Source organism: Talpa occidentalis, unplaced genomic scaffold (assembly GCF_014898055.3).
Source record: "Talpa occidentalis isolate TD23 unplaced genomic scaffold, MPIMG_talOcc4v2.1 talOcc4.9, whole genome shotgun sequence".
NCBI classification, from domain to species: Eukaryota; Metazoa; Chordata; class Mammalia; order Eulipotyphla; family Talpidae; genus Talpa; species Talpa occidentalis.
In genome coordinates this window covers 4,137,239-4,157,578 of record NW_023605305.1, presented here as the reverse complement: position 1 = coordinate 4,157,578, position 20,340 = coordinate 4,137,239, and the positions used below count along the sequence as shown (strand labels likewise).

At 58.0% G+C, this 20,340-nt stretch overlaps 1 protein-coding gene across 1 annotated transcript; it reads left to right on the top strand.

Annotated features, from left to right (window-relative positions):
* The first annotated feature begins 2,944 nt into the window (after positions 1-2,944).
* GPR157 (G protein-coupled receptor 157) lies at positions 2,945-18,165 on the top strand. Its single transcript, XM_037498948.2, has 4 exons — positions 2,945-3,388; positions 14,273-14,486; positions 16,893-17,087; positions 17,473-18,165. The coding sequence occupies exons 1-4, from the start codon at positions 3,006-3,008 to the stop codon at positions 17,683-17,685; spliced, it is 1,005 nt and encodes a 334-aa protein (XP_037354845.1). The 5' UTR covers positions 2,945-3,005; the 3' UTR covers positions 17,686-18,165.
* The last annotated feature ends 2,175 nt before the right edge of the window (positions 18,166-20,340 follow it).

The window sequence follows — 20,340 nt, the reverse complement described above, 5'->3', positions numbered from 1 at the left end:
TGATCTGCCAACAGAGCAACTTTCTGGAACCCCTCACTCATCACCCCCCTACCAAAGCACTCTAGAGATCTAAAGATTAAATGACTATGACTGGGGGAGATGGTCCACTCCAGGCTCATTCCTAGCCATAGCCGAAGGCCAGGGCTGATTGCACAATCCAAGTCTGAAACGATCCACACCAGTAAGAAGCTGAGAGGCTTCACTGACGGCATTCTCAGCCTGTGTCTGTTTGTGGGGGAGGTCAGGAACTTCTGAAGTGACTTGGAAGGACAGCAGCTGCTCCTCAGGTCTCTACAGGGCAAAGCCCATGACTGTGTTTGCTCAAGCTGCTGAGAATTGTTTTTAGTGATTTTTTTTCTGATTTTAAAAAAAAGCCAACATCTGGAAACAACCCAAATGTCCAAAAACAGTAGAATAGATCACTAGTTCTGTGGTGGAATACTATACAGCAATGATGATTAATGGATGGCTGCTTTGTGCAGGAAAAAAAAAATGAATGTTGACCATAAAAGAGAAGACTCAAAAGGGGATATAGAGCATGATTCCACTTATATAAAGTCCAGTGACAGGCAAACCATACTGTTTAGAGCGGCATACATGAATGGTTAAAGACCAAGAAATGATGGGGGGACAAAAGGGGTTGGAAAGAGGTGTCTGGTGTACTGGCTTATATTTCTTGATTTGGGCTGGCATTCGCTTTGTAATCGTCTATTAAATGGTACACTTGTATTTTAGGCACTTTTCAGCATGCATATTTCATAATAGAATAATTTTTAAGTTTTGCTAAAGATAATTTATACCTGTGATAATCTTTGCCTTTTACCAAACGGAAAATCAAACAGAATATTCATTGAAAAATAACCAACCATCATTGGAAAGAAATTAGATTGACCTAAATAAATGAAAAGGCATCCCATGTACATGGATAAGAACATTGGATAGTACTAAGAGAGCACTGTTCACTCAGTTTATAGATTTAATAAAATCCCAGCGACTTTTTTTTCCAGAAATGGCAAAGTTGATTCTCAAATTGATACAGATCTACAAGGGACTCCAAACAGCCAAAACAATATTGAGAAACAATGTTGGAGCATTCACACTTCCCAAATTCAAAACCTAATACACAGCTACATGAAGTAGCCTTAACAGTGTGATGCTGGCAAGAAAGCAAGTTTAGTGTGAGAAGCTTAGGTTAGGCAGTGGTTTCTTAACTAGGACACAAGCACAGTAACCAAAGGGGTAAACAGATAAATAGGACATTGCCAAAATTAAAACATTCATGCCCCAAGTATACTATCAAGAAAGTTAAAGAACAACCCATAGAATGGGAGAAAACAATTGTGAGTCAGCTCTCTGATGAGAATCTAGTATCCAGAATATATACATGTATGTAAACATAAATTCTTGCCTCTCAGTAACAAAAACAGCTCAATTTAAAAACAGGCATGGGAACTGAGGACACGTTCTTCACATCCAAATGGCCTATAAGTCATGAAAAGATGCTCTGGATCGTTATGAGCAAGAGAAATGCAAATCAAGACCCACTTCTACGATGGCTAACATTTTCAGAAAGATAAAAAGTGTGAGGAGCGTTGGTGAAATTGGGAACCTTGTACGATGCTGCAGGAATCAGAAAAACCGACTGGCAGTTCCTCCAAAAGTTAAAGTAGCCATATGACCCAGCAGATAACACCCAAGAGGGCTGAAAAGCCAAGTCCACACACGAAACTTTGGACATGATGGTCGGTAGAGGTGTTATTCACAAAAGCCAGAGAGGTGGAACAGGCCCAAAGCCCCTAAGGTCTGACACAGGCTGCAGTGTGGCTGCGCCTGGAAAACGCGCCCATGCCACCTGCTGTCCCTGCCACCGCGTGACCTGTCCCACGGGGCACACCCCAGACGCAAGGCAGACTCGGGGTCGTTTGGAGAAATGGGAAGGGCTGCAACTGGGTTTGTTTTTGGAGAAATGCCAACGCCGGGGCTGAGCGATGCCGGCTGCACGCGCTTGGGAATATGCTAAAAGCTGAGTTGTCCACTTCACAGGATCAGCTGTCGGGCAGGTGAACTGTATCTCAATTTTAAAAATACGAAATTTCCAAAAGGGGAGAAAACGCTATAAATTGGAATGGAATGTTTCGTTTTTAAAAACCACACTTGATCAGCTGAAACTTTAAAAACAGGATGCTCCGGTCAGAAAACTGGAGCCAGACCTCTCCCTCCCGAGGAAACCACCGCGGGCCGCGGCACCTCGGCACCTGCTTGCGCAAGGCGGGAGGATTACCAAACCCTAGGGGGTTCTGTTACCTTTGGAAAGAATGCCCCTCACGCAAGTGCACACTCACAAGTGCGCACACACAAGTGCACACTCACAAGTGCGCACTCACAAGTGCACACACACAAGTGCACCCTCAAAAGAGCACCCACACAAGTGCACCCTCAAAAGAGCACCCACACAAGTGCGCACACACGCACACGCGCGCGCACAAGCCGGCTGGGCGCAAAGCAGGTCACACCAGCCCTGAAGACGCGGGTGGCGCCTCCCGGGACGGGATGTCCCGTCCAGCTGGCCAGGGGGGCAGCCCTGGGGGGGCGGGGCGAAGAGGCGGCGCGGGGGCGGGGCCTCGGGGAAGGTGGGGCGCGGGCGGGGCGGGGCGGGGCTCCAGGGGCGGGGCGCTGGGGCGGGGACTCGCCACGGCCGGCCGCGGGCAGGGGGCGCGGAGGCGCAGGGCGGGCGGGGCGGGGCCGGGCGGGGCGAGGGGCGCAGAGGCGGGGCCGGGGCGGGGCCGGGGCTCGCGGGGGGCGTGGAGGCCGCAGGGCGGGGCGCCGAGAGCGGCCCGGAGCAGGGGCGGGGCGCGGGGCCGCGGCCCTGCGGGGCCGGGAGGGGCCGACGCGGGCGGGGCGGGCGGCGGGACGCGAACCGCGGGCGGGCGGGCGGGCGGGCGCGCAGACGGCGGCTCGGGCGGCCACACCGCGTCCTCGCGCCCCGCCGGCCGGCCCCGCCGACCATGCCGCCGCCCGCGCCGCCCACCGACCTGGTGCCGTCGGAGCGCGCCGTGGTGCTGCTGTCGTGCGCGCTGTCCGCGCTGGGCTCCGGCCTGCTGGTGGCCACGCACGCCCTGTGGCCCGACCTGCGCAGCCGGGCGCGGCGCCTGCTGCTCTTCCTGTCGCTGGCCGACCTGCTCTCCGCCGCCTCCTACTTCTACGGGGTGCTGCGGGACTTCGCCGACTCCTCGTGGGACTGCGTGCTGCAGGGCGCCCTGTCCACCTTCGCCAACACCAGCTCCTTCTTCTGGACCGTGGCCATCGCGCTCTACCTGTACCTCAGCATCGTCCGCGCCGCGCAGGGCCCGAGGGCCAGCCACCTGCTCTGGGCCTTCCACATCGTCAGGTGGGTGGCACCGCACTGCTTTCCCTCTGGCCCGACGCCCACCTGGGTCCTGTGGGCTGCCCCTGTGGCCCTGGAGCCCTCTGGTGTCCTCTCTTGTTTGGCCCCCTGGCCGGCCGCCCAGCGGGCAGTGTGTCTCATGCCCTGGGCAGCCCTGGGGCAGCGGGCAGTGTGTCTCATGCCCTGGGCAGCCCTGGGGCAGCCCTGGCATCCTCCATGCCAGGCTTACCTGGGAGGTGAACTTGCGCCAAGCATCACCCCAGAGGCGTCCCTTTGTGCCTGCCCCAACCCAGGTCTGCCAGAGAGGTGGGCACGTGGGCGGCAGAGCTCCCCCTGAGAGGTCAGCCCTGGTAACTCAGAAGCGGCTGGAGAGCCGGGGCGGACTTCTCTCTCCCTGGTCTCCACTTCCTTGGGTCCTGCCCATCTCCGTGTAGCCCCTGGGCACACGCCCTGGCCCTCAGCCTGGGAGATGAGCTAGGTGGTGCCCCAGCTGGAGACCAGGGCAGCGTCCGGTCCCACGGCCGCCCCACTCAGTGTGGTAGGTGCGGTCCACTTGGAGCCACCTGTCCATCCGGCCCTTCCTGCCCAGGGTATAGGCCTCTGCTGTGAAGTCCACGAAGGACGGCCTTTACTTTGTCTCTGGTGGCCTCTGAACTTCAGATCAGTCTCTTGTTTCTGTGCTAGATGGCCTTTACTTTCCTTCTCTAGTCCAGCAACTCTGAGGTTGAGGCCAGAGGGAGAGGGGCCCCAGCTGCCGGGAATCTCGGGCAGTAGAGGAAGCCACGGCCTTGCCTGCCCTGGCCTTGAAGCCCCTCAGCCAGTCGCCCTCCGCTGGGGAGGGCTGGCCCCTTCCTGGCGTCATTTCGAGAACCCACAGTTGTGCTGAGCCCCAGACAGGGATCCTACAGGCCTGGTCCTTTCCTTCCTCCCCAAGATAGGAGCGCGGAATACCACCCTAATTATAGGTCCTCTCTGCGACATGCTTGAGTGCTTTCCAAAGGGCTGAGGACAGTCAGCACTTTGCTAGACAGGTCACCTGGGTGTCACAACAGTGAGGTCACAGGCCTGCAAGAGCCGCTTGACCTCCAGGTCTCCAAGCTGCTGGGTGGACGCCAGCTGGTCCCTGGAGACTAACAGGCCTGCTTCTCAGCTGTTCAAGTCCAGTGCTTTGCCAGGGGCCATTCAAACAGTGCTCCAGGCGCCACAGAGCCCACAGGGTACACCTCGGGCGCCTCACTGCCCCTGGCAGCCGCCCACCTGACCACTGAGTCCACCCCAGAGACCAGGTCCTTAGTTCTTGGCCAGCTGGTTGGGTGTGGGTGACTTGTCTGTCCGGCCCGCTTACATCTGAGGAGCCCAGGACTGGACCTGTCTTTGCAAGAATCTCTTCCTCCTCTGTCTAGAATAAATGCTGAATACAATATCTTTGATCAGTGATAGAGAATCTGCTACAGCTTCTATGGATGAGACTTACTTCCTTTTCTGGTCCAGAGGTGTTTTCTGTGATGCTTAGGAAAATCTGGATCTCCTTCTGGCCATGGAAAGAAGCAGATTGTTCATCCTGTCCATCACAGGTCTCCACCTAGTCCTTCCAGAAAATGATGCAGATCCAGCATGAACGAGTTTGACGGTTGTAGTCCATAGGGCTCCCTTTCGGAAGCCTTGCCAGTCTAGCAGAATTGGTTAAACCCGTCTGGCAGGCTCACTTATTGACCTAGATCCTCCCAGACGATGGCAATGACCTTGCTAAGGACTCTCCAACACCTTTCGTGTAGTGTTTATTTTCGCTGAAGGGCCTGTTGGCACTGGAAGTTCAGCTCCAGGCATGCAGCCTTCCAGGCTACTGGAAATCAGTCCTCTGCAGACCTCCCAGTGTGGGGCAGTGTTTTAAAATGTGACAACACTGTTGGAAGCACTGTTCTGTAAAGAGCTTTTATGGCTGGACTTTTTTTGTTTAAATCTGCAAATGTCCTGGTAAATGGACTGAGGGAATTGTGAGACAGAATAGGAAAAGCACTGGATCTGTGTATATGAGAGAAAGCTTAGCTCCATTCATACTCAAAACAACATAAATGATAATAATGAGCTACCATTTTCTCATCCAACGAGAAGAAAAATGTAGCCAGACAGGATACTAACCCGATAAATGCCTTGGAAACTGGGATTTTCCTGCATTGTTATTGGCAAAGTGAGTTGGAATAATCCACAAAGAAATTGTTTGTTTCATGCCCCTTGATCCAGTAACCCGGCTTATCCGTGATAACCCACATGCCTGCACGCTGCACACACGGGGAGTTTGCTCAGCCCCATTCTCTTGGGGGAAACTTAGAAACTATCTCAATGCCCAGAATGTAGAGAAACCATGAACAGACTGCACCCCTGGGAAATGTTTTGCAGCTAGAAACTACCGAGTGTGAACTCTAAAAGTCAGACATTTTTTAATGGATCTGTACATTGTTAAGTGAAAAAAAGAATCTAGAAAACTGAATACAAGATAGAATCTTGCATGTAACCTTCCCAGAGAGCCCCCGGAAAGCCCCCCAGGGCACACTACCTGACCAGTTCCCTTTACAGATAGACCTCATCCCACACCCCCCCATCACTGCAGAAGGAGGACCCTCAACTTATCTTCAGGGGAATTGCGTCTGGCTCCTGAGATCTGGCCAAGGACTGGCCATGGCCTCAGCTCCTGCATCCGTACCCCAGGGCGCCCCCTGCTCTGCCTGCCTGGCTGATGGGGCACCAAACCCAGGGCAGGAGGGAGGCTGGGGTCAGACCACCAGTCAGCACTACTTTTCCCGTCCCAGATTGCCTCCCAGCCTTGATGACGATATTTTTTTTTTTTTAAGATTTATTCATTTGTTTACACAAGCACTGGGTACAGTCAGAAGCGCAAGAAGGCGAGAGAACCCACCAGAGCCAGAGCAGGGAGCAGAACAGGCAGACAGACAAAACACACTGCTGAGGGGAGCAGCGGGCGGCAGGAGAGGTCTGCATGCCAAGTGGGACCCTTGCCCGGCAGCCGGGGATCAAGCCAGCGCTGCAGAGGCCGCGGGCAGCCTCGCAACCCAGCGCTCAACCGCTGCGCCACCGGGGAGGCCTGATGATAATTTTTTTTTAATGGAGACATAACTTGGCAAGCATGTATTTAGAACTCTCCAGATTCCCCCCACTGTTCACATTTTGCTGTGTTAGCTTAATTGCTCCAATTATTTTTTCCACAAGCATCAAAGAAAGTTGCTGCCCAGATGTCCCCGAACCCTAAATCCTTTTGTGTGGATTCCCCAAAGAGAGACAAGGTCAGTCTCTCATGGGGCCACATACAGCTCCCCAAAGCTGGCGAGAACCCCCCACCAGCGCTGTTATCCGTCTGTGGACTTTATGGAGGTTGTGTAAGTCCCAGGAGCAAAGGAAAGTCTCAGCTGACATGTCGGCTTCATTTTCCAGTCTCTGTATTCTCCTACCATCTGGAACATTCTTCCATCTTCTTGGTGCTTCCTGACATTGACGTTGAAGGACCCAGGTCTGTTGTGGGATGGATTCAGCCTCCCGCCGACCAGCCGTCCAGCCCCTCTTCCCCTTGCTTCCCCAGGGCGGTCGCCAGCCGGTCTGTGTTGGTCTGGTGTGTGGCGGTGGTTGGTGGCTGGGTCAAGGTGTTATCTGCCCATTCACCCACTCAGGTGACTGTTTTCCTTTTGTGATTAACAAATATCTCACCAGGGGCTGTTTGTAAAACCCTCTACCCCTCAGACTTACCCCCAAGGGTTTGGAGCCTGATAGCATTTGGAAGGGGAACACCTCGTTCACTGTTGCCTTTTTTTTTTTTTTAAGTATTGTCAGTTAGAACGTAAGGTGAAGACCTTCATGCTTCCTGACAATTTTTTTTTTAAAGATTTGTTTATTTATTTATACAAGCACTGGGTACAGTCAGAAGCGCGGGAGGGTGAGAGAATTCACCAGAGCCAGAGCGGGGAGCAGAGCAGGCAGAAGGACCGAAGTACACTGCTGAGGGGAGCAGCGGGCGGCAGGAGAGGTCTGCGCGCCATGGGGGACCCTCCTCCGGTGGCCGGGGAGCAGCCGGGGATCGAACCGGCGCTGCAGAGGCTGCAGGCAGCTTTCCAACCCAGAGCACAACCGCTGCGCCACTGGGGAGGCCCACCTTTTTTTTAAAGATTTATTTATGTATGCATACAAGAGCTGGGGCATGGGCCAGAGATGCGGGGAGTGAGAGGATTCACCAGAGACAGAGTGGGGAGCAGAACAGACAGACCGACTGAAATACACTGCTGAGGGGAGCAGCGGGCGAGACAGGAGTGGTCTGTTGTGCCTTGTGGGCAGCTCCCTGGCTGGCCGGGGATCGAACTCGTGCTGCAGAGGCTGCGGGTTGCTTCATAGTGCGGTGCTTAACCCCTTGTGCCACCAGGGAGACCCGACTGTTGCCTTTTTAAGGCTGGAGAGAGTGTTCTGGGAAGCCCCGTATAGAGAAGTCTCATGTCTGACTCTGAGGCCGCCGTACACACCTCTGGATTTGACGCTGGTGTGACTAGGTATGTGGGGTCGCTTCCACTAAGATATGTCAAGTTGGTGTGAAACATCTCGTCCCCTGCAGAAGGCGACCTGCCTTTCAAAAAGCTGTCAGCCCCCTCCCCTCCCGAGGCCGTGGGCCCCTAGAAAGGAGATGGCCAGTAGCTGCCCCTGCCTGCAGGACCCAGGCTTGGGGGCAGGGGGAAGCTCAGGTGGTGGGGGATGCCCCATCCCCCAGGTCAGAGGTGAGGTTCTGGCCCAGCTGGCTGCCTCAAGCCATCTTACCCTGTCTTCTGCTCTGTGGAGGCAGGGTGGCTGTGGGCTGACCCATGGCAGGGCAGTTAGTTCCCCGTGTTCCCCACTCTAGAGTTAGCTGGGAGGTTCCTGAGGAGGAAAGAAGCTACGGCACCCACACCCCAGTTCACTGCAACCTCCTGCCATGGGAAGTGGGAGGTTCCAACCCAGAAAAGAGGAAATGTGAGGCCTGGAAAGGAAGGTCCTCTCGGCCCTCTGCCTAGAAACCTGCCGGCCGTGGGGCCCAGCGGCAAGGCTACAGGGGGTGTACCTGCGGGCACAACTGTCATTGTTCCCCAAAGCAGCATGGGTTATACAGGCTGGTCCCTCAAGACATGTTCAGGGGCCTTGCTGGAGATCAAGCTCTCCCGCTGTGTCTGCATTTTCACAGGAAACCCCCTGTGGCAGAGAGGCTAAGAGCAGAAGCAGCCCCTTGACCCACCACCAGGACCAGGCTCCACTCTGTCCGTCCCTCCCGGGGGCCCAGGGGGCAGGAGAACACCCCCCAGCTCTTCCGGCAGAAGTGGCTCTGGGCCCACCAGAAGCAGGGCTGCGGGAGAGAGCCCTGTGGGCACCCCACCCCCCTCTGTGGCCAGAGCTGCAGCGTGACCTCAGGGTGCCGTGGCCAGAGCTGACCCCCTGAACTTCTCCCACATCCTGGCCCCCACTCCAGACTTAACTGTAAATGCCCATTGTTGGGGACGAAGCCTCCAGCTGCCTTGTGACTCCTTTCACCAGCTCACCGCAGCTCTTCCTCTGGGCCTCTGGGTCCTGCACCCAGAACCTTCTAAATCAGCACACTGTTGCCTGTGAGTCTGGTCCTCAAAGCGTTTTCTGAGTTATGCTAACATTCCAGACTTTCCCCAGGCCCCCCAAGGCTGGGCTCCACCTACAGGAGCAGGCGGCCCTTTTCCTTCCTTCCCAACAGGCGCCACCCCCAGAGCTCTGTAGGGGTTCAGCTGGGGTGCAGAAGAAGCTCAGGAATCCACAGCGTGGGCAAAGGCTTGAGCAGGCGCGAGTGCCCCTGCAGGGGCCGCCCATCCCCAGGGAAGGGGAAGTGTCTTCTGTCCCTGCAGGTGGCCCCACCAGGACAGGGGGAGGCTCGAAGGACCCCAGAAGGGCAGGACTCCAGACAGGCAGAGCTGGAAACTCCCAAGGCCCCTTGGGGTCAGCTGACCTTTCCTGAGAACTCAGGGTGGGAACCCCGGAGGCCCCACCTGCCTGATCCTGGCGCACTTCTCGTTCCCTTTCTCAGGAGATTTAAACACGGAAGGGGCCCCAGTTCCTGTTCTCCCCAAGGAGAGCTCAGCGCATGACAAGTCAGAATGGCTTACCTCAGTTTACCACGAAGACTCACTGAGGGTCCCCCACAAGTTCTACCCACCATGTATGATGGGGTGTTGCCCATTCTTCACCTCTGGGAGGGGTCCCAGCAGCCGGGGCCCCCAGGACCCCTGCCCCAGCACATCTCTCCCAGGGTCTGCAGGAAGCCTCTGTTGCTGTGCCCGTGACCCTGACAAACCACAGCCCCTCGGCCTAAGCCCCAGGAATCCCCCACCCGTCCCGGAAGCGGCAAGCCCAGGACCACGGCGTGGGCAGCGCTGGGGTTCCCTGAGCCTCCCCCTCTCCCTGGGCCTCACGTCCTCCCTCCTGTGTGCCCCGCTCCTCACTCTAGAAGCACGGCCACGTTGGCTTAGGGCCCGCCGCCACCTGGTGGCTTCATTTTACCTTAATTGCTGCTATAAAGACCCTGTTTCCACCGATGGTCAAGCCCTGAGGTCCTGGGGGTTAGGACTCCAGCAAGAATTGGGGGAGACAGAGCTCAGCCCAGAACAGCCTCCAAGGCCTTGGAATTGGCCTTGATTTCCAAGCAAACACGTATCAAAGCCAGGAACCCCCACCCCATCCCAGCTCGGGGAGAAGCTGTTGGCGCCCCTCCTGGCAGGGGATTCTGCTCAGGAGGGGGGTCTTTAAGCTCCCTCCCTCTGGTTGGGAGAGAAGGAACCTGATCCGACACTGCTTTCACCATGTCCCTCCCAGCACCCTGCACGTGGGCCCAGGGCTGCCAGGGAGCCCCCATCCTAGGATGGAGCAGGACGCCCTGCCCTTCCCCTTCCAGCGCCGCCGTGCCCTCGTCCTCAGTGGGAGTTCAAGACTCTGTAAACCTTGGAGACAGCTCAGGGCCCAGCCTCTCCTTACGTGCCCGCTCCAGTGCCACCTTAGTGAGCTCAGGTTTAGAATGTGGGTGGCAGGTGGACACCTGGCAGTGGTGGACACTGGCAGTTCCGAACCGCCCACCTCTGGGCATCAGAGCAACCCTCCAAACAGACCCGTTCCTAAGTCTCAGCCCTTGTTGCTTTCACAGGTGCTGCTATGGAGCCCTGCCTTTCTTGTGCCTTTGGTCACTTTTGGTCCTTGGCTGTTACTTGGTACATGTCAGAAATTGGAAATACATGTTCCTGGAAAGCAGGGATGCTATCACACACAGACCCACAGGACTTGTGGCTCAGGGTGGCCACCGGGCCCGATAATAGCTCTGCTGATCTGAAATGGCCAGAAATACTGACTTTCTCACCAATCTCCAGGACAAGGACCTAGAGATCCTTTTCATCTCTGTCCAGTGGTTCTTAGAACCAGTTTATGAGACCCGGTTGTTCAATTTTAGGACATTTTATGAGTCAATTTTTAGATAAAGCCATTATTAAAACTTATATAAACTTACAATTGAATAAATTATATTAAAAACATAGTAGAAATACTCAAAACTTGTTACATGCTGCCAATTTTACTGTGTTTTTCTATTACCCGTGCACTTACTAGGTCACTTACATCTATCGTGGGTGTTGGGGTGGGGAAGGGCACGAGATGGTTTGCTATGCATATCTGTTCCCAATTACACGTTGGGGCTTGACATTGGCCTGGGTGGGAATATTTACACCATGGACATTGGCAAACTCGACAGATTAGGGCATGGATTATTGTTCTGTTGACGGCCTGAACCAGGAAACTTCCTGTAAAGAACCAGATTGTATTTTTGGCTCTGCAGGCCCTGTAATTGTTGGCAATTGCTGAACTCCGCTGCTTCCACTTGAAAGCAGCCATGGACAATCTGTGAAGGAATGAGTGTGGCTGTGTGCCAATAAAACTTTATTTAAAAAAACAGACTATGAGCTGGATTCGGCCTAAGGATCATATTTGGCTGGACCCCTGATCCAGCCACTGCAGACAGTGAGGGAGAAAATGGTAACAGCAAAAGTTACTCTTGTCACTGTCAAACCAGTGAAGCGCTGGCATCTTTCTTGTCCTCTGTCTTCCTTATTTCACTTTCATCTTGTTTGTGAAGGAAAATGAAACCGTCAGCCAACCTCAGGCTGGGGAACAACGCTCACTTGCTAACTGGCAAGTTGGCTGCCGATAGCAGACTTTGGCAAAAAGTCAACAAAAGCATGTTGTGAGGCCTGTTTGGCTAAATGGGATCTACGCTAAGCAGTATTGTGAGTTTTATTATGACTTACAAATTGTGTACTTTGCATCTTTTCAATCACTATAATTTATAATAAATAGATGCGGGCACACACACGGTTTTTCTGGAGAGCTGGTTGTTAAGCATCACCAGCACAGCACTGCCGGAAGCTCAGGGCTCGAGCCTGCTGGCCTGGCCGAGCCTGCCTTGCGGGATGATTAAAAGGTCCTTCCCACTCCATTCCCACTGACTCAGTGACCCACATCCTCTTTCTGCCTCCCACGTGAATCCCTCCCTGGGCTGCTTCCAGCCCGCCACAGGTGCGCTGTGCTTCAGCTCAAGCAGGCTCCCATCGGTGAGTCCACGACGCGTTCCCTTGCACAGGCCTCTGCCTGGATGGTCTCCTGACCGCTTCCCAACACAAGCTTGGTTCCAGGTGCACCCCGGTAATGCAGAGAAGACACCTCACTTTGTAGCTCCAGTGTGGCCACAGCACATGGTCTGCCCTGTGGGTGCGGGTCTGTGGTCGGGGCCAGCAGGACACAGAGGGCTTTGGCCTGCAAGCTGGCTCCTTGCTCCCACCACCCCTTGCCTGGTTCTCCCTTCCCGCACCAGCGGGAATCCTCGGCTCCAGCCCGGCCTCTCCAGGGCCATGTCCCACACATGTGGCCCGGCCCTTGCCTGGCTGCTCCCATGTTTGACGCTGCAGAGAGGGTGAAGCCGCCCACCTCCTCTCTTGCGGGGCCGCTTGTCCCCGAGTCCCAGGCAGCAAGGGGATTTAAACAATAACCCTTTATGTGACAAAACAGTTTGACACTTATGCATTCACTTACCCAATAAAGAACTGCCTAGAAGGGGCATTTAAAATGCGTGAAGTCCCCAGTTAGACCTTCGTCATAGCCCTTTAACCTCTATGGGGTTGCCCCCTCTGTGTCTTTGTGACTTCAAGGAGGGTCTGTTGTCAGAGAGCAGTGTTGAGGGTGCTGAGGGCTCTCCAGCAATCCCCTGTGACCCTCACACCGTGTATGTGTGTGTGTGTGTGTGTGTGTGTGTGTGTCCCGCCCAAGCCCGTCCAGGCAGAGGGAGCCGGCACTCCCTGTGATCGGAACAGGCTGGGCCCTGCTCCCTGCCACTCGGAAGCCAGCACAGAGGCAGGCATTGAAGTTATAGGTGCTTCGACTCTCCAGCTCGCTGGCCACTGACCTGAGCACGGTGGGCACAGCCCCGAGGAGACCGCTCTGCCGCCTCGTCTCTAGCTGGCTCTGCATAGCGAGGTGAACAGACAGTCACAAGTGAATCAGTTTTTCAGAACAGCCCGTCACAGTGAATCAGCTTCCGGTATTCATCACATTCCGCCCCCAGAACGTGTTATCAGCCTCCTGGTCATCTTGACCTGGTCCATCCGGTGGCGTCAGTGTCCCGACATCCTTCGGGCATCCCTGGGGCAGGAATCTCAGTTTAAAGCAAGTTTTAGTATAAACAGATGATGCGTCACGGTGCGTAGCGCAGCCTGAGCTGGGTGTGCGCGCAGGTTCCGCTGGCAGGCACGGTGCGGGGTCTTCCCTTCACCTCCCTCCCCGGCCCCCCACCCCTCATGTCCTCCCCAGCCCGCCCCTCCTGTCACCAGCCTGCTCCTGTGCGGGGAGACACAGGACGTCCGCCTGCTTGTGAGAACAGATCAACATGCAACTTTGCCCCCGCGGCTGGACGCCTTTCAGAGCAGCTGCTCTTCCCAGCAGCGCCCTCAAAATAGAGCCAGATCAGAACTAAACATTTCACGGAGAACAGTGTCCTGTTCACCTCCTGCTTTGTTCTCCAGGCGACTGGCCTGGGACCAGGTACACCTTGTGTCTTGTTCCCCAGGAGCGGAACCACTCAACCCGGCGCCCGCCCCCCGCATTCCCGCCAGCCAACATGTGGGCGTTGCGCAGCCAACGGGGGCATGACCACTGCCACGCCGGCCCAGCTCCTGCACTGCACTCTGTTCCCCAGGCTGGGCTCATAACACCCTGCTGTACCCCCACTTGGTGAAGAACACCCCTCGTGCTGAGACCAGGGGGCAAGGTCAAGATTTGGGGCCCAGCCCCATGTGTGGATGCATCGCTGCCCCCACTCTTTGCTGCCCAGCTTTTGCGCATCCCCCTGACAGATTTAAAATGCTTTGCAAGGATAACGAGATCTGGACCACACAGGTGGCCCGGTATGGCGCGTTCTCGGGGCGCTGGAGGAGGCATGCACACTGGGATGAGTGTGGGGCTGGCACAGGGCGCCTCGGGGTGCAGGAAGGAGCAGTGCTCCCCGTTTCAGGGCCTTCCAGCGCCTTCCAGGGCCTTCCAGCCCCAGCCAGAGCAGCCAGGGAGCTGTAAACGCCAGCCCGGCCTCCAGGGCTAGGGAGATGCATCTGTCCAGGCTTGAGGCTGCCTGGATCGGACAGGGGTCCCCGATAGGAGGGCGACGTGGGCGCCTCCAGGGTGAGCAGATTTGAGGATTCCTGGCCCCAGGTCTCCTGCGCACCGGCAGACCCAGCCTTGGGAGAGGCCCTGCTGCCCCGGCTGGTGGTGCAGCGCAGGGGCCTGACCGCCGCGCCTTTTGCTGTCCTCCTGCAGCTGGGGGGTCCCGCTGGCCATCACCGCGGCCGCCGTGGCGCTGAGGAAGATCGGCTACGACGCGTCCGACGTGTCCGTGGGCTGGTGCTGGATCGACCTGCGCGCGGAGGACCGCGTGCTCTGGATGCTGCTGACCGGGAAGCTGTGGGAGCTCCTGGCCTACGTGCTGCTGCCCCTGCTCTACCTCCTCATCAGGAAGCACATCAGCCGCGCGGTAGGTGCCGGCCCGCGGGGCGCAGGGTGGGGGGGGTGAGGGGGTCCAGACCCGGTTCGTGGGCGGGCCCGGGGACAGGACCGGTAACTCTTTGCCCGCCGTGCCCCCCCCCCCGCGCCCTCACCCCCCCCAGCCTCCCACCCCCTAAGGTCCCCCACCCCCTGGGGTCCCCCACCCCACCCCACCCCCGCGCCCCCCACCTGCGGCGTGAGCGGCGTCAGACCCGGGGGCGCACAACCCGCCCCCCCAGACGCCGCGGTGCCCGGGGAGGCGCGCCCCGACAGCACCCCGCGCCCGGCGCGGAGCCAAGCGAGCGTCCCACCTCGTTCTGATCCCGCAATGATACCACAAAGGGTGGGCTCTCAGGGCGCCCCGGGACCCCGAGGCCCCTCTCTGACCCGCTCTGCCGCCAGGTCTCGGGTGCAGAGGCCGCGGCTTTGCGCCCCGGCTTTTCAAAGGGAGCGTGTCCCCACCTTTCTGCTGGTAGGATTCCCGCCCCTCCCCTCCCCTGGCTCTGGGAGTCCGCACCCCAGACGCTGGCAGGGTTCCCCGGGGGGCTGCAGTCCTCTTCACGGGGTCTCCTGCCGCTCACTGGCGCCCTTTCCACCGCCTGGGGGGTTCCAGGCTCCCTGACTGAGGCTCTTGGGAGCGGCGCCATCTCTGACCCAACCCCCCCAGCACCCCTGTGGGGTGTCCACCTTCCACCAGGCCCCTCCTTCGCACAACTGGGGTCTGCTCCCTGCCAGGCTGCCCCCCACTCTGAAAATGGGTCCTCTCTCACCTTTCCCAAGTGCTTCCAGGGAAAAGGGAGATGCTGGAGGCGGCAGCGCTGGGCCCCTCTCGCTAGGAAGGAGAGCAGAGATGCACGGAGCCAGCTTCTCTGGAGGGGAGCTGCCCAGCAGCCCCAGCTGGCATCCAGCACCCCACCCCACCCCTCCCAGTCTAGTGGCTCCCTGGGGTTCTGGGGCGTGCAGTATCCATCTCAGGGCGGGAAGTTAAGCAGGTGCTCTGCGCAGGTGAGTTACAGGAGTTGCGTCCCCAGGATGCTGGCAGGTGTGTGGCACCTGGACCTTTACTGCCCCAAACACAGGACCAGCCTCAGACGGGCAGCTTTGCTACGAGCTGTTTTTCTGTTTTCACAAACACAGTTGCCATGTGGAGTGGAGCCGGCCCTTTCACTCCCTGCAGGGCAGTCCCACAGCAGGGAGGCCGAGGGGCCCGACTCACTTTTCTTTGCACTTCCGCTATGGAGGGAGCCCTTCCTTTGGGGCTGGGGCCACCGCAGACCTTTGGGGCAGCCTGCATTTTGCAGGTGGATGATGAGCCATAGGCCCCCACGACAGGGAGCATTTATCTAGGAAGGCGGCGGAGCCTGTGAAAAGCAGACAGCAGTGAAGCGCTGGAGGGGGCGGCGCTGGGCAGCCGGGCAGGGTTGTCGGAAGGGCCTGGCACACAGTGGAGACCAGATCAAAGCTGAGAAGAAACAGTGACAAGTAGCATGACAAGGTGCTTCCAAGGCTGGGTTGGGGGAAAGTTGCTGCAGTAAAAATGACTCTTTGTTGGTGATTGTTCTTTGAAGGTCCAAGGTAAAGACCCACCCCCTGGTGCTTTCATTTAGTCAGAAAATTGTCACTAAATTGTCAGGACGGGCCTTGTCCAGAAGGCGACATTAGGGCGAAGACTTAAAGAAGGCAAAGGAGTGGGTCACATGTGTGGCCAGAAGAGCCTTCCAGCCAGAGGGAGCAGCTAGTGCAAAGGCCCGGGGGCCGGGTGTGCCCAGACCTGCAAGGCTGGAGTAGACAGATCAAGGGGGAGAACCCTAGGAGGAGGTCAGAGCCAGGCCAGCCCAGGCTGGGGAGGTTGTAGAGAAGGTATGAGATGGGGACACCCCCCCCCAAAAAAGCTAGCTTGGTCTGTTTCAGGTTTTCAGGGAACCGTGCTTGTGTGTGGACAGTGAGACTGTAGCCGGAGGGGGTGGGGAGAGTCCAGTGACAGTGATGGACACCCTGGGGGCACCAGCAGGGCACAGGGCACCGGGCTCTGGGTCCCTTGAAGGATGAGCCACAAGACTTGCCCAGGGCCCGATGGGAGCACACAGCCCGGGCACAGCCGGCAGGACACGCTTCCCTCAGCTGAGAAGGGTGCGTGTCTGGGCCGGGGTGCGGCCCTGGTTCCTTTTGGGACCTGAGATGCCCCGATGTAGGTGGGGGTTGGAGGGGACAGGAGTGAGGATAAGGAACAGAGCAGAGCGGCCTCTGGGAGTCCAGGGTCCAGTGGAAAGCAGTGAACACCCTCCCCTCTCACCCCCGCTCCAGCCGAGCCCCTGGGAAGACGGGCTGCCTCAGGGCAGGGTGGGGGGGCAGGCAGGCGCCCCCGAGGCTCAGCAATGCTGTTGTGTTTGCGCAGCACCAGGCGCTGTCTGAGTACCGGCCCATCCTCTCCGACGCGCACCGGCTGCAGCACCACGCCTCTGTGGCCGACAAGAAGCTGGTCCTCATCCCGCTCATCTTCATCTGCCTCCGAGTCTGGAGCACCGTGCGCTTCGTGCTGACCCTCTGCGGCTCCCCGGCCGTGCGGACCCCCGTGCTGGTGGTTCTGCATGTAGGTCCCTCCTCGAGGCTCAGCGGGGTCGGATGCCACCCCAGTCATGTGGGCATGCTAATGTGCCAGCCAGGGGGGCGCTGCTGGAGGCTCGGCGGCACTGGGCTCTCCCCTGCCTGAGGCCCTGGCCTACGAGCAAAGGCGGGAGGTGTGGGCAGCTCCGGGTGCTGTCCAGTGGCCTAGGAGTAGCCCCTGGGGAGTTGGTTCTGGGTCCTTCCCAGCACAGAAGACCCAGAGTTGGGTCTGTGCCAGGCCTGCAAGTTCCAGGGTCACTGCAGACCAACCCCGGGGAAGGCAGGCGAGGTCGGGGTCCTGCAGACCCAGCCTCTGTGCCGCTGCAGGCAGCTGTGCCCGGCCCTGGCCCTTACCCGCACTCTCTCCACAGGGCATCGGGAACACGTTCCAGGGAGGCGCCAACTGCATCATGTTTGTGCTCTGCACCCAAGCCGTCCGCACGCGCCTCTTCTCCCTCTGCTGCTGGGGCCGGGCCCAGCCCCCCACTAGAAGCCCAGCTGGCCCTCCCCAGGCCACTGCATCCTCCAGGACAGGTGGCTCTCAGGGCACCAGATGGACCCCAGCCGAACTTCCCAGCAGCTGAGCCTCCCCCTACCCCCACCCCCGGTTCTGCACATCGGTGCTGCCTGCTGGGACCCTGAGGCCCTGCGCCCTTTGACTGTGGAAGCTCTCGACCCCCTCCTGGGAGCAGCTGCAAACTCAGCCTCTTCTACCTCTTAAGACCCCTGGGTGGCTTGATTCCCCTGACTCCCGGGCCCACCACGGGGTGGGCCTCTGTCTGCGTGAGGGTCTGCACTGAGACTATGGGAATCGGGCAGGCGGGACCACCCCGCCAGGCAGCCGTGCCCCATGATCACGGGCCCCTCGTCTTCACTGTTTACAATTTGAGGGACTCACCCCTCATCCCCGCAGAAAAAGCACTGTACCCTGTGCCCCCCACCCCAGTCCTCAATAACACGTGGGGGCCTGCGGCAACCCCACCTGGATGCTGAGGCAGCGCTGCGGCCAGCAGAAGAGCCAGCCCCCTTCACCAGGGTGCGGCCCTGCCTCCCCAGCCCCCCAACCCAGGACCCCAGCGCCAGGCACAGGCCGCACCTGCCCCCGCCTCCACCTCCCGGGGCACATACAGGTCCCCCCTCTGCCCCAGGCGGGACAGGCAGGGAGAGGCAGTATAGGGGTCCCTGCGGGCACCCCACTGTCTCCACAGCTTCTCTGTGAGGTCTGACTGAGTGAGTGGGGTCTCTGGCGCGTTCACCCTGCTCTGGTGTTTTGTAAGGAAGGTGGCCAGAGGGTGAGGCGATGGGCCATACAGACCCGCACCCAGGGCGGAGGGTGGGGAGATGCTGGGTGGGGGGCACAGGGTGGGGCTGATATGTTCCTTGAAAGGAAACCCTGCATCGGTCCCTGGCCCTGCTCTTCTTCAGCACCTGCCAGTGACTTCTGAAGCGAGTTCTCCACAGCTGAGAATGGGGGTGGCCTCCTGGGCCCCGGGTCCTCCCTTGTGTCCATCCGTCCCGTGTAGTCCAGCAGTCCACTCACTTTCAGTGGGAAGCGAGTGACGCCCCCCCAGGGATTCCCGCTTTACTCTGGAAACTGTAACAGCCGTGAACCCGCAAGCCAAGCCCTCTGCAGAACCAGGTCCAACATGGCCGCGTAGGGCTGCCTTTTGAAAAAGATCCATTTATGAAAATCAGCAGGGGGTGGCCCTCCCCATGGGGTTCAAAGAATCCCGTGTCCTTCAGAAATCGGTGGCTCCCATGTAAGGGAGTCCTGGTGCCCCCAAAGATGCTGCAGCCCACCAGGGCGCAGAGCTGGCAGAGACCCGCACTTAGCTTCTCGGATGGAGCCGACATTCAGGAAGTTACTCACTCAGAAACCCCGAACTACTCATGGCCGAGTTAGAGGGGCCAGCAGGACGAAGCTAGAAGGAATCCCGCTCAGCGGCCCTCCATCTCCCAATCTATGCCTCTAAGGGTGGATAGAGGGGGCCACTGGGCATGACCTCTCCGGGATAGATCTGGGTTCCCCAGACCGGCCAGGAAGTCACAGAACTCCGGGTGCCCCTTCAAGTTCTCATTCCACGTCGGGGGTGGCACTGCTGTGCTAGCTGCTTTTGTAAAACACCTTCCCAGATTTTCATCTCCGCTGCTGTGTGGCCCGCCGTGGCCTGCAGACGGGTGAACGCAGCCTGCAGGGGGTGGTGACCCTATGCGCAGGGGAGGGGCTGGTCCTGGGACCTGGAGCTGGGCCAGGACCCGCGCTGGCAGTGGTCCTGATTCCTGCCCTCCCGCCGTGAAGACAGCGTGACCAGACCCAGGGGCCATGTCAGGGCAGCTCGGCTGCGGCGTTCAGAGCCAAAGACGATCCTGAGACCCCGGCGAGCTCTGGCCCTGTTACACTTGCTGGGCCCCACCAGCTTCTTTCTGTTCTGTCTTCAGTGTTTACCCACTGCCATCCCTGGGGTACAGATGCGGAACTTCAGCCTGGACAGGTGCTCAGTCTGTGACGTGCTTCTCAGCTCAGAACCCCCTTCTCAGCACTTCTGACCCCTGATCTTTCAGGCTTGCCCTTCTCTCCACCTCTTTCTGCTTCTGAGTTGTTTTCCTTTGTTTTGTTTTTTTGATAAAGATGATTATTTGCCCCCACTGAGGGTGCACAGAGCTCCTCATCTGCCCCCCAGGAGACAAAGCATTTTCACAAGTGCCCCATTCAGACATGGCGTGTTTTCCTGGCATGTGCGAAATTGTCACAAGAACCCTGACCCCTGGGGTGAGGTCAGAGTCTTGCTATTTTAAATAAAGTCATTATTTTACTTCTGTGAGCTTGCTGAAGGGGTTGCCCGCTGATATGGGGAGGGGAGGATGAACAGCTCCAGAACCTTCCATGTGACTGAGACCTGGAGACTCAGCCCTGATCCAAATGTGGTTAAGAGGGCAGACACCCGCATTGGCACAGCTTCTACCAAGTTTGCCTGGTAGGATTTGGGAGTGGAAGAGGGTGGAAAACAGATCCCAGGGCCTGTGACATATGGGGATCAACAGATTCCAAGGAGCTTCCCCCTGGGGCGCACCTATCACGAGTGAGGCTGAGCTGTTGACACCCTGCCCCTTCCTGCATCATTTATCACAACATACAGGGACCCAGGCTACAGACCTCCCCTCTCTTGTTCCCACTCAGTGCTCTTCTCTAAAGGGAGCAGCCTTCCAAGCCAGCCATTGCCATTAGTGGCTTCACTTAG